This window comes from Agelaius tricolor, unplaced genomic scaffold, assembly GCF_023055355.1.
Source record: "Agelaius tricolor isolate 1412-34295 unplaced genomic scaffold, bAgeTri1.0.p SCAF_8, whole genome shotgun sequence".
In the NCBI taxonomy this organism is placed as follows: domain Eukaryota; kingdom Metazoa; phylum Chordata; class Aves; order Passeriformes; family Icteridae; genus Agelaius; species Agelaius tricolor.
In genome coordinates, this window is record NW_027269268.1 from 1,423,240 (window position 1) to 1,435,373 (window position 12,134).

Consider the following 12,134-nt stretch of genomic DNA (forward strand, 5'->3'; position numbering starts at 1 on the left):
GTGCCGGAGCCGGGCTTGTGGAGGGGCCGGGCAGGGAGGAGCGGGGCTGCGGGCTCTGCCGGGCCGTGGTGCCCCTGTCCTCCGGCGGGTCCGAGCACCGGGAGCCACCGGGGGCGGTGGCGAGGGTGGGCGGAGGGAGCGGGGAGGGAGCGGCCCGGCCCGGCAGCGCCGGCGGAGGCGGGCGGGGGGCGGCACGTCCCGGCCTGTCCCGGCCCCGTCCCGTCCCGGGGCGCCCCGGCTCGCCCCGCCATGGGCAGCGGCCCCGGGACGGGCTGGCAGCGGCGCCCCGGCGCGGGGCCGGGGGCGGGCCGAGGGTGCTGTGACCCCCGGCAGGGCCCTGCCCACCCGCCCGGCTCCGGCACCGGCTCCAGCGGCTGAAGTTGCCGAAGTTGGGGTGGCTGCGATGTCCCTCGCCCGGAGAGAGCCCTGACGGGCGCCGCCCGTCCCGAGGCCGCCTGGCTTTGTTGGGTTTTTGTTGATTTATTTCCTTTTCGTTCCTGTTTTTCTGCCCTCCCGCCGCGGTGGATGGCCCGCGGTGGGCGCCGCTGGCCGCGCCGCCCCAGCCCGGGGAGGATGGTGGCGGCGGTGCTGGCCGGGCTGTCCCTGCTCAGCCTCCTCACCTGCGGCTACCTGGCCTGGGGCAGCCGCCGGGGAGGTGCCGGGGAGGCGCCGGGGAACCTGCTGGGAGAGGAGCCCGCGGCGGGCGCCCCCCGCTCGCAGCCGCACATCATCTTCATCCTGGCCGACGATCAGGGCTTCAGGGACGTGGGCTACCACGGGTCCGAGATCCGGACGCCCACGCTGGACAAGCTGGCTGCCGAAGGGGTCAAGCTGGAGAACTACTATGTCCAGCCCATGTGTACACCGTCCAGAAGCCAATTGATCACTGGAAAGTAAGTTTGCTACTGCTTCATCATTCACCTCTCCAGCCTAAACGCTGTCCCTGTTGGAAAGAGCAGGGGTGAACCTGGCAGGTTCACGTGTGGGTTATCCTAAGGGCAAAAGGTGCCTCTGTGGTTCCCTTAAAACCTTGAATGGAATGGACTTGTGATAGGTTTGAAACAGCGAGATGGAGCTGTCACCGTGTGAGGCAGGAGGGTTCAGCACTGCGAGCTGCCCTGCAGAGTGCTGGAGCACGTTGGTGCTTACAGCATCACTGACAGACGTGCTGGTTGTCAAGTAACGTTGCTATTGCTGGGAGCGAGCAGCTCCGCTTTGCTATGTGATTTCCAGGGCACTCAGAGGAGGAGGAAATGCCAGCCTTTCGTTTTCTCCTCCTGTGTTCATTGCAGCTGGGTCACAGGTCTCACTGGCATTGTCTTGATGTGGGCTCTCTCCAAGGGTTATCCTGCATTTGTGAGCTGGTGTCCCAGTGTGTCACATGGGGACATGTGGGGCATGGGGAGTTCAGGTTCTCTCAGCACCCTCATAGCTGCAGCATGGCTCTCGTCACTTTGCAGACAATTACAAACTTTACTCCTAAGCCACTAAAATAGGTGCCTCTCCTAACTGGTGAGAGCTCTGGGTGGGTGTCATGTGCTTTGCCTTAAAGTTGTGTTATACTGTGGTCTGCTAACAAAATAATTACCCAAACTCAGGGCCTTCTTACGTCAGAAGGTTAATGAGAATTAAGGGGGGGAGTTTATGCATTTGAACTGTAGGAACAATTTTTAAATCTCCAAGTGTGGACGCATTTACTCTGGAACAGAACTTCCTTGTCTCTGTTTAGCTTAACTCCCTTTGACAGGAACAGGGAACTCCTAAAAGAGCAAAACAAAATGAGAGGAAAAAAAGTTTATTTTCTCCTTTCCCGAAGTATAAACAGGAACAAGGCACTGCTGGTAAAAGAAACACATGTTAAATATAACAAGCAACTGGCCTGGTGTCTCGCATCTCCATATGGTAGAGCTGGAGATAATTCCCAGTCTCGGTCTATTTCCCAGCCTTGCTGGACCAGGGAGATTTGCATGAAGAGCTGACTCATTAGCTAGAGCAAGAATTCCACACAGGTCTTTGTTTGGTTTTTTTTTTTTTACTTCTTTGTGCAGACTGTGTCTCAGAAGTTATTTCCAGGCACCTCCTCACTCATTCACAAGAACAGAGTTGCCCTGAGGCCGCTAAAGCAGCAGCTCTCAAGGGAAACGGGTGCCAGGGCAGCGATCAGTGCACCTCGGCTGTCTTTAGAGGCACGCAGCACTTGGAGGCCAGGAGCTCTGCCAGCAGCACGTAGGCAGCCAGCTTTCTGAGCATGATGGCTTGGGAAGCAGTGCTTCACAAAGGCAGTGTCATGCCGCACAGCAATGACTCATGCAGCAGCTGCAGGAATGGGATGACAGAGTTCCAGTGGAACCAGGGTGCTGCTCTGGCTCTTGGAGGCTGCAGAGATTGTCTAAACGTGAGAAAAGTACAAGTTAAGGATAACTGTTACTCAGTTTAACTATTTTCATCCTTCTTTAAATACAGTAAAAGGTAGGCATGTTCTGAGGAGCCCTCCTCTTTTCATTGGCTTGCCAGGTGGAAATGGTTCTGTAAATCTGCCTGCTTTGGTTTTGGAAACTTTTACAGGAAAAAAGAAATTTGCTTATACTTTGTCTTTATTTTCTTAGTCTGCTGGTCTGAAGCCCTTATAGTATTTTTTTTGATCTTGTTCTATGTTAGGGAAAAAAGGAGCTGTAGAGAGAGAACTGTTTCTCATGAGGGAGGAATCAGGAAGGGATTGGTGAGGGGTTGATAGGCTGGATAGAGTACTCACAGGGCAGGTTCAGAGAATACGGTTTCCATTCTTGCTGAAGGTAAATGCTTTGATGACTGCTTGTAATGCCCTCTTAGAAGAGGTGTCTTAATTAAAATGCCAGGATTTGGGCACTCCTAATCCAGGACAAGTGCTGGTATTTCTTGAGTTGTTAAATGTGTTAGTTCCAGGCTAAAGACCTGCTCATCTTCTGGAGGATCACCTGGATGCTCCATGCCTCCCAATACACATCCAGTGCTTAACAAAGTACCAAAGAATAGTTAAGGTTGGAAGGGACCTTTAAAAGTCCAGGCCCCTGCCATGGACATGGACATCTTGAACTAGAGCATGTTCCAAACATAGCCTGTTGGCTCAGTCAAATCCAGAGGGACTTGTGTAAATCAGAGTCATGATTGACTCAGGTTGCCAAGTGGAAGTTAAATTGTGGAGAAGACTTTGAACAGCCCAAGTTCTTCACAGGTCTCCAGACAGCCCCTCTGTGGCCTGTGTTAGTAAAAAGACCCTTCTTATGGTGGCTGTCCTGTATGTGAGCTAGTACAGGGCAGGAGGCTGGAGATGACCTGTTAGAAGGAAGAGGCAGAATTATTTTTTTCCCCCTGTGCTGTACCACAGTGTAGCAGCTGGTGAGTTTGTCATCCTGACCACTTCTGAGTCCCTATCAGCTTTCTCACACCCTGTGTGTGAGCCTTTGGCTGCTTTCATTCCTTGCTTTCCCACAGTATTGTCACTTTCCCCATTCACTCCATCCAAAACTATTGCTTTTAGGCCATTAGTAGGGCTGGCTTCCACAGCTTATTATTTTGGGCTGTACTTCTGGGTGTGTGTGGGGGGTTGCAGCTGAGCTGAGCCTCAGGAATGAAGAAGGGCGTGAGCAGTGGGCTGAGGGCCAGTGTGATGTGCAGGGGCTGTGAGGGGAGGTGAAGGAGCAGCTCTGCACAGCAGCTGCACAGCTGGTGTGGCAGCAGGGACCTGGGTGACAGGGTGTGCTCTGCCCTGGGCAGCTCTGGGACACTGCCTGGCCTCTCCCACCTCCTACAGCTGGACTAAACCTGTGGTTGTTGATGGGCTTGGCTGTGAGTGACATAAATTGTCTCCAGATGAGTTGTTTTGTGTGGTACAGTATTTTTTGTGGTTGTTTCCTTCTTGAAAGTATCAGGCATACCTCAAAACCTAAATAATTTGAGCAGAATGGGGTACCTGGCTGAAAGCCTATAAGCTTAGAGAAGCATGTCTTGGGGTAGCTGTCCCAGTTCTGTGCAGCAGGCATTATGCAATGCAGGGGTATTTGCTGGAACAATATCTAATTTAGCAAAGGAATCTGACAATTAATACTGACTGATAAGGAGGAATCTAGACATAATATGCTGTAAATGCTTTTGGCATTGTTTAGATACCTGCTTCCCCCTCTAGGCTCCTGGTTTTCTGCTGACCATCAGACTTGTAGCCTGGGGAACATGGTGTGCACTGGAATCCATCTGGGGCACACGAAGGTTCCTCATCTATTCAGGAATAGGGATCTCTCTTTATAGAATCTGAGGCACAGCTGGGGTTACAGATCAGTGAGAATCTGAAATCCTTTTCGTAGTCATGGAAGCCCTGCACTAATCTCTGGAATGAGCTTTGCACTGTAGATGGAATGCAGAGATGGAAGATGGTGGGAAATGCTGAAAGTCTGGGGAAATAAATCCTTTTTTTTTCCCTGGGATAAAATGGAATATTGAGAATTTGCTCATTCAAAGCAGACAGAAATAGAGTGTGTAATCAGTAAGCATAATCTGAGTGTTATTGTAATAGAAGTAATTATATCTCTTATCTAATTCAGAAATGTCACACATTTATAAGCATATATATATAGCTATGTGTGTTAGGCATATGGCTCTAGGCATCCCTGTGTAGTGATACCTAGTTCAGCATTAAAAATGACAATGTTTGAGCAAACTAAGACTTATTTTGGCAAACAGGAGTGGGCTCAGTACTTTGAGTTGCAGGCAGTGTAGCTGATTCAAGGCAAGCAGAAATCCTTTATTCTGTGGGTGTGAGTTGTTGGTCATCCTCCTCTCTCCCTGCTCTTGGGTGTATCCTGGCCCAGGCTGCAGTTCCAGCAGGGTGCTGCTCTGGGAAGGAGCCAGTACAGCAGTGTGGGACTGGGAATTACCTGCTGTGCTCTGAGTGCAGTGAAGGGTCCTGGAGCCTTGACAGGGTACTGGGAAGCATATCTAACACTCCATTAGAAACAAAACATCAGGGCTGCAGAATATCAGCCTGAAGAAGCAAAAGGTGACCTGATACTTTATCTGCTCTGGGGTAAAGGGACTTGGCAGTCAGTGCTCCTGAGCTTCATTCTGATCAGTGTTTCCATTAAGAACTGAGATGATGAAATAAAATGTTCTGATTAAATGGGCTGGTGAGAGAGGAGGGCCTGCCAGCATTAAGGGACTGTAGTGATACTGAAAATCATCTTGACAAATTAGAGACATAATCTGAAATAAAACAAAATTAAAGCCAGCAGTGATAAATAGAAGATACTCTGCTGAATTCCTGAAGCAGGAAGAAATTTAACAGGCTGAGATTGGTGATCAACAGTATTCCTTTAGAAAAGTATCTGGAATTACAGTGCATCATGCACTAGGTGTGAGGTCAGCAATGTCATGCTGTTACAAAAAAGGTGAACATCACATGAGTTTGTGAGAATGTGGGGCCTGGTGGGTCTGTGAGGAACCCTTCTCCATGGCTGGAGCACTTTTGCCCAAACTTGGGCATCATTCCCCAAGAGCAATGTCTGTATCATTGGAGAGTGTCCAGAGAAGGGTGATCTGATATCTCAGGGAGATAACTCAGGGGGAAGGATCAGAGGAAATGGAGCTGTTTAGTCAGAAGAAGAGAAAAATGGGAAGGGATGTGGTAGGCCTCTGGTGTTTTAAGAGCTTTGTAGAGAAGGGGCATTGTGTGTGTTCAGTGTCATGCTGGATGGTACAAGAAATGAGGGGCTTTCTGGAGCAGGAAAGCTTCAGGTCAGATCAGAGGGAGAACCTGCAACATAGAGATTGTGAAACCCTGGAATAGCTGGCTTTGAGAAATTGCTGGGTTTCTCCAGCGGCAGTCATTAGGAAGGATATGTCAGGAATGACATAACATAGCTGAGTCTGTCTTGGGGAAAAGAGTTGGATGGGGTCTCTTCCAGCTTGGATTCATCTGTGCTTCATTTGAAGTACAGATTAATACAGAAGGCCTTCTGAGGCATGGTGTGAATAAAACACTACTAAATGCCAGAAACTATTTCAGTGTTCACTCTGAGAGAAAATGCTGTGTGAAAGTTGAATTTCAGTTTTCTCCTAGAAATTCCTGTTTTCTTTATCCTAGTTTTCTCTGGAAATTTTCAAGATTTTTTCCCCCTAGGCCTCATAACTCTTGGATTATGTCACTGTTTATTTCTGCTGACTTCTTTCAGGACCATTTGTGGGACGGCTGCCAAAGATGTTGAGGTATCTTTTTCCATGTTCTTATGTCTTTCGCTTAGCATGACACTGTCCATACATACATATATATGAAGCACGCACAGAGAACAAGTAAATAATTAAATGCAAGGACTTATTTTTCTTTCTTTTCTTCTGCCTCTGTTTGCTCTCCTCTGTTCTATGGAAAATTAGATCCAGGTACTGAGCTGCTCTGGGGTATTAAGCTACAAGAGGTCTGTCTATATCATCGTAATTATTAATTGACTGCACAGAGGAGCATGTGGAGAACAGGGCAGGAAGGGAAACTACATGCAAGCAATCAAGATAAAAAGTGGCACATGCAGGAAGTAGCAAAGTGTAGGACAGGTTGTGATAACTTTTTCTTGCATCACTTTCTGGCAGCCTCTAAGAATATTGTTTGATAGGCAAAGTCTGTTGCATGGAGCAAACAGCATTGCCTGACATTTATAACTATGTAGTGGAAATTGATTTTTGTTTTTCATTTTCCAAGTTATGTACTTTTCCGAAGTACAGTAGGCTAAAGAAATAGAGTTGGAAATAAATTTAGAAAATCTGTAATTGTAAATTATCAGTACTCCAAAGAGCTTGTTATAGGCTTTTATCCTGCGGTTTGGTTTGTTGGGTGTTCCAACTGTAAAAGAGAAATTCAATTCCATGGAAAAGTTAAGCTTAAAGTAATTAAGGAATTTAGCCCTTTTAGCATTGTTCCTGATACATGCTTTGGCATGTACTGCCTGTGACAAGAAGCTGAATGAGCTGTGGCCATGGTCTCCTGTGCAGTTCTCCCTTTTCACTGTTACTCTTCCTTCAAGTGAATCAAGATGGGAACCTGAGATGGGTGGCTGAAAATAAAACTGGAAATTAAAATATGAGGTCTGCTTTCCTGTCAAAGGATTTAGACCAAATGAAATGGGACAAATTAAATTAATGTTTTCTTTAAGACACTTTACATTTCATAGAAAGATTTTCCAGATTTGTGAGCTGAATGTCAGAAGAAGGGAAGGATCTGTCCACATTCTTTCTGTCTCTGTGACACTTTTGTGGGTGGTAATACCACACCCAGGGCTTTGTCTTGACAATTGTGTGTATCTTAGTTCAGGGTTTGAATTTTTGTTGCACTTTGGGTTTAAAGTCAATCTTTGATATTTCCTATTCCCCCCATATTTTTTGCTTGGCTTTGTATTGATTCACAGTCAGATTTTCTGTGCTGAGTTTGGTCCATTCTGGAATGTCTGTTCCAGAATGAAGGAGGTAATTCACCAGCCATTTTTCAATTAATATAAATAGCACAAGGCAAAGAAGATTGGGCCTGTGCGAGTGATCTTGTGTAGGATGTGTTAGCTTTCTCTGTATCAGTAAGCATTTCATCAAAGCTACCCAATTTATTGGTTTTCTCACTTAAAAATCAGAAGACCTGGCTGCTGACCTCAGCTTCTCTCTGTACGTGTAAATTGGGAGGCTGGAATGCAATAGCAAGAGTTCAGAGAAAACCTAAGACAATCCTCATGGGTAACAAATGCAAAGGATTCATAATACAAAAGGTGTTTTTAGCATTGACTAAAATAGCTCCATGGCCTGTGATGAAATTGCAGGATTCTAAAAGGGGAACTTTATTGGTTTATAATAAGAAAGCAGTTCAGTATGTTTCATCATCCTAGTTCAACTGCAGTTGTAATACATTAATTGGTGGTGTCAGCTATCACCTGCTTATTAATTCAGGCTGTTAGCAACACATTATCAAGCTCGAGGTTGGAGGGACACAATGTTGCTGAAGTTGGAAAACAAATCTGGGATAATTAGGCAGATTTTAATCTGCTTCAAACACAAAATTATCTTCTCAAATGCATCTCTGCAGATATTAGATAACAAGCATTGAAGTAGCCATTATTAATATCATAAGTATGTTATGGCCCCAGAGCCTTTATTTTCAACCTTGGGGCAGAAATCTCACATCTGGAAACCAAACCTAGTCCTTATTTTCCTTACACTTAAACACGTGGTTAGTGAGGATGTTTGTGCCATAGCAGCTTTCTCACTGTCATGGCACTCTGATTGTGAGTGCAGAATTCAAACTAAATTACTTTGGCTTTTAATTTTTTTTTTTCCTTTTTTAATTGAAATATTAATTCAGCTTTTTGGGATAGATTTTAATTCCAGTGCATCCTCTTATCAGATTATTAGCTGTTTTCTAGCCAAATCTCTTGCGTCCATTTTCTGATTCAGTCTACTTTTATCTCCATTTATGAGTTTTAAAGCATTCCTTCCCTGAAAGAGATTTTTCTCCCATTATGTAATTTTTCTTAGCATTTATAGAACACAACTGGGTACCAAGGTACTGCTTTAGATGCGATCTCTGTGATAATAAGCTCTCATGAGAAATGAGTTCCCTTCTGTGTTGGAGAGGCAGAAAATTACAAATTTGAAGAAACACTATAATTTGAGGAAAATGGGAAGCTGAAGGGAAAGGAGAAAATTAGTCTCAGGATAGGGGGAAGCAGTGTAGTATCTTTAGACTAAATATACTCTAATAGACCCACTGTTGCCTCACAAATTGTACCTCTCTGAATGTAATAAATTTTGTCAAAACACCATTTACCATCACATTTTATATACTCCGATCTAGTTGCCGTGGATCAGTGTTGATGAAGTCCCAGAAAACTGGGTTTGAGGGGGCATCTGGAGGTTGCTGAATTAGGTCTCCTGCCAAATTACATCACACAGCAGGGACACACTGACTTTATAAACTCTTCTTTATTGTTTGTTTCCTCCTAGAAATAAAAAAATATTGCCAAGTATTCAAGAAATTGCAATCTTGACTGTTAGGGAGTTTCCTAACTTTACCATGCTGTTAATTTTAGTTAAGAAAAATGTTTTGTGAACTTTTTAATATTTTTCTTTCTCTTTTAAAGAGCCAATTGATCTAATTAAAGACTTTGTTAATGACCACAGCATAATGGCAGCTCCTTCCTTAATTTTTCCATGGTCCCATTTTCAAGAACCTTCAGAGGAAGCTATTTCAGCCTGTTTGCTGATTTTTTTTTTAAGAGCAGATTTTTTTACTCTTGTACGTACTTGCCTACCATCATTCCACATTAGTTCTGATTTGTGGTCTGTTTAATTCTTAATTCCTGAATTATGTTATGGTTCTGATTTGTCAAAATAAAATTGGTGGAGGGGAGGAAGGAACAACTTACTTCTGTGTTGTTTCTCCCCCTGTACAAGTACTCTAGGCAAAAAATGAAGTATTTGCTGCTTGGTTTATGGCCCTCTCCATTCTTACCAGCTTCTGTTTTCATGTTTCCTGCTATATGTGACCTGGAAGTGCACTGGGGTTTAATAGCCTGAATTTCAGCTGTTACCTCCTACAATGCCTTGTCTTTACCAGTAAACTGATTTAATGGGATTTTTAATATATGTATATATAGAAATGCAGCTTTTCCTGGCAAACCCCTAAAGTGCTTTTGAATCTGAAAAAATGTAACAACAACAAAAAACATTTATTTTGCTACCATTAACCATGGTGAGCCGTGATAATGCAAAATGAAATTTGTGAGCTACTTTGCTTTTCTTTATAAATAAGATCCAGCCTGAGATATCTTAAAAGAAAAAAAACATCAGAGTGGAGCATTTCTGTAGTAAATGATTTCATGTCATAGTTGGGTTTTGGGGGTACTTGGGGGACATTTCTGCTCCTTAATAAATTACTGATTTGCATAATAAATGTATTTGGGGTCAGAAGCAGAAGGAACAACTCAAGCAGTGAGTCAGACAACCAAGATTTTACTTCCTGCCCTTGTGATTGTTCACCTAGGTTCGTGTGTTTGGAAACCCTTCCTGTGGGTGAGGGTGCCCATCATCCAAGGGGAAAGTGGGGAGCAATCCCTTTGCTCCCCAGTCAGCCTGGAGAAAGCTGTTGCCTGGTTTGTGTTTCTCTGGTAATGGAGGTGTGTGTTTTACAAAATGGGACTATTTATTAGCTTGACCCAGTTGCCAGTTCCTTGTGCAGCCTCCCATCCTTCCAAGGGAAAACCACAGGAAATTATTGTATCTGCAGTAATACTGGTGCTCTGTGCCACCCTCCCCTCCTGTCCTTCAGGATGCCTCCCTGACCTTTTCGCACACTATCCCCAGTAAACACTCAGCCTTTTCAGGTCTTTCCAGAATTAGTTTGAAACATTTGCAGCCTCCCAAACCACTTCCAGGCTTTCCTGGACAGCAGCCCACCAGGATGTCCTTTCAGAGTCTCCTCTCTGCTTCCAAGGCCAATCAGTTTGGCTGCCAGTCTTAAATCCATTCTCTTCATTTTCCCCATTATCCTCTCTGGCACCAAGCGGAGGAAGGGCCAAACCAAGTCTTCTCCACAAGAATCCGTTGTCTCACCCTGTCCTTTAGTTCTCTAATTCTTCAGGTATTTTTTGGAATGAGAGCAGATTGATGTGTCTTTCAGATACAATAAGAATTTATGTTCCTGTTAATCAGTTATTGGCAGGTGTAAAGATTTGTATGCATAAAGAAATAATATTTATACTTTCCTTATCAGTATTTTAAAGCTGGATTAATTATAGCTGATTACAGTTGTAAATACACTTGAAGGAGTATAAAAGGTAATACTCCTTGCACAGTTCTGAAATTATTTTGAAACAGTTAAAAAGCCTGTTGTCAAAGGAGATTTTCTAATAAATGCTTGGGCTCACTGGATGGTGCTCTCTGGATGGTTCCCCTTATGGCTCCTGAGCTGACTGCCTTGCTGCTGGATAGTTCAGAAGGGAGGGAACAGACTGGCATTTGTTGCTTTGCATCCACAGAAAAGTCAAGAAAACAGTTTTAAGAAATCCTAGTAAATTACTATGTATCTCCTTCAAGAAATCATTAAAGATGCTATTTAAATATGTGGGAATAACTTTTTCCTAAAAAACTTTCAACAGAGATTTCCACACTTTCCCTAGGCAGTCTCAGCTGTAATTTGGGTTATATAACTTTGAAACTGTCTAACTTCCATCTTTCCTCCTGCAGTTTAAGCCTCTGATCTTTTGGCAATTTTCAGGTGAAGAACTTACTTTGCTACAAAAGGTGATAAATCTGTACATCTGAGTCTATTATCACATCTCTGCTCTTCCCTTCTCCAGCCTAAGTAAATTCAGTTCTTTCCATCTTTCCTCACAGACCTTGGTTTATATACCTTTGATGGCTCTTAGTGTACTCCTCTGGACTTTTATATCTGGGCCTATTTCTTATTGCAAAATGTCATCAGGAACAGGACACAATGTTCCAGTAAAAGTTTGACCAGTCCAGCCTTGCTATCTTGTTCTCAATCCCAAAGTTGCTAAAATATTTTCACAGTTGAGTAATTGGAAGGCAGCATAACAACTCCTTTACTGGCATGAATTTACCTCAGCAGAAAATCTGGGCAAAGCGTCTGTTTATCAGAGTCTTTGAGGCTTTTCCGCCACTGATGGGTAGGGAATGTCACAGAAACAACAGATCTTGTACTATTTTTACCAGTTCAGCTGTGATCTGCCAGTTAAACCAGGCTGATCATCCTTATGGGCTTGTTCCTTTGACAACTCCCACATTCTGTGCAGCACAGGGCGAGGTGCACTCAAACCACACCATCCCATGACAGGATAACGGCCAGGTGGGAGCTCTGTCCCCTTTCTCAATGCTTGGATATGAAGCAAATGCATTTTCTTTTCCTCTTAGAGACCTGGGGAGCCTGTGTTTTATTGCCTTACTTAAAGCAGGGTGTCAGGTTTTCCCTAACCCCTCGTGTAGGTCCTGATAAGACAAAGCTGTTTTCCATAGCACCAAGTCATTGCTGACTCACCCTCAGGCTGGGCTAGCAGCAAGCCCCAGATCTTCTTTTCTGCAAGAAACATAAGTTACTGTCATTGATTATTTGACCCCAA

At 44.5% G+C, this 12,134-nt stretch overlaps 1 protein-coding gene across 1 annotated transcript in view; it reads left to right on the forward strand.

Moving 5' to 3' along the window:
- The first annotated feature begins 204 nt into the window (after positions 1–204).
- The window catches only part of ARSJ (arylsulfatase family member J), a 33,958-nt gene continuing 22,028 nt past the window's right edge, over positions 205–12,134 (forward strand). Inside the window, exon 1 of the mRNA XM_071431180.1 lies at positions 205–893. Coding sequence (XP_071287281.1) covers positions 526–893 — 368 coding nt within the window. The 5' untranslated portion in view covers positions 205–525. The remainder of the gene's footprint in view (positions 894–12,134) is intronic.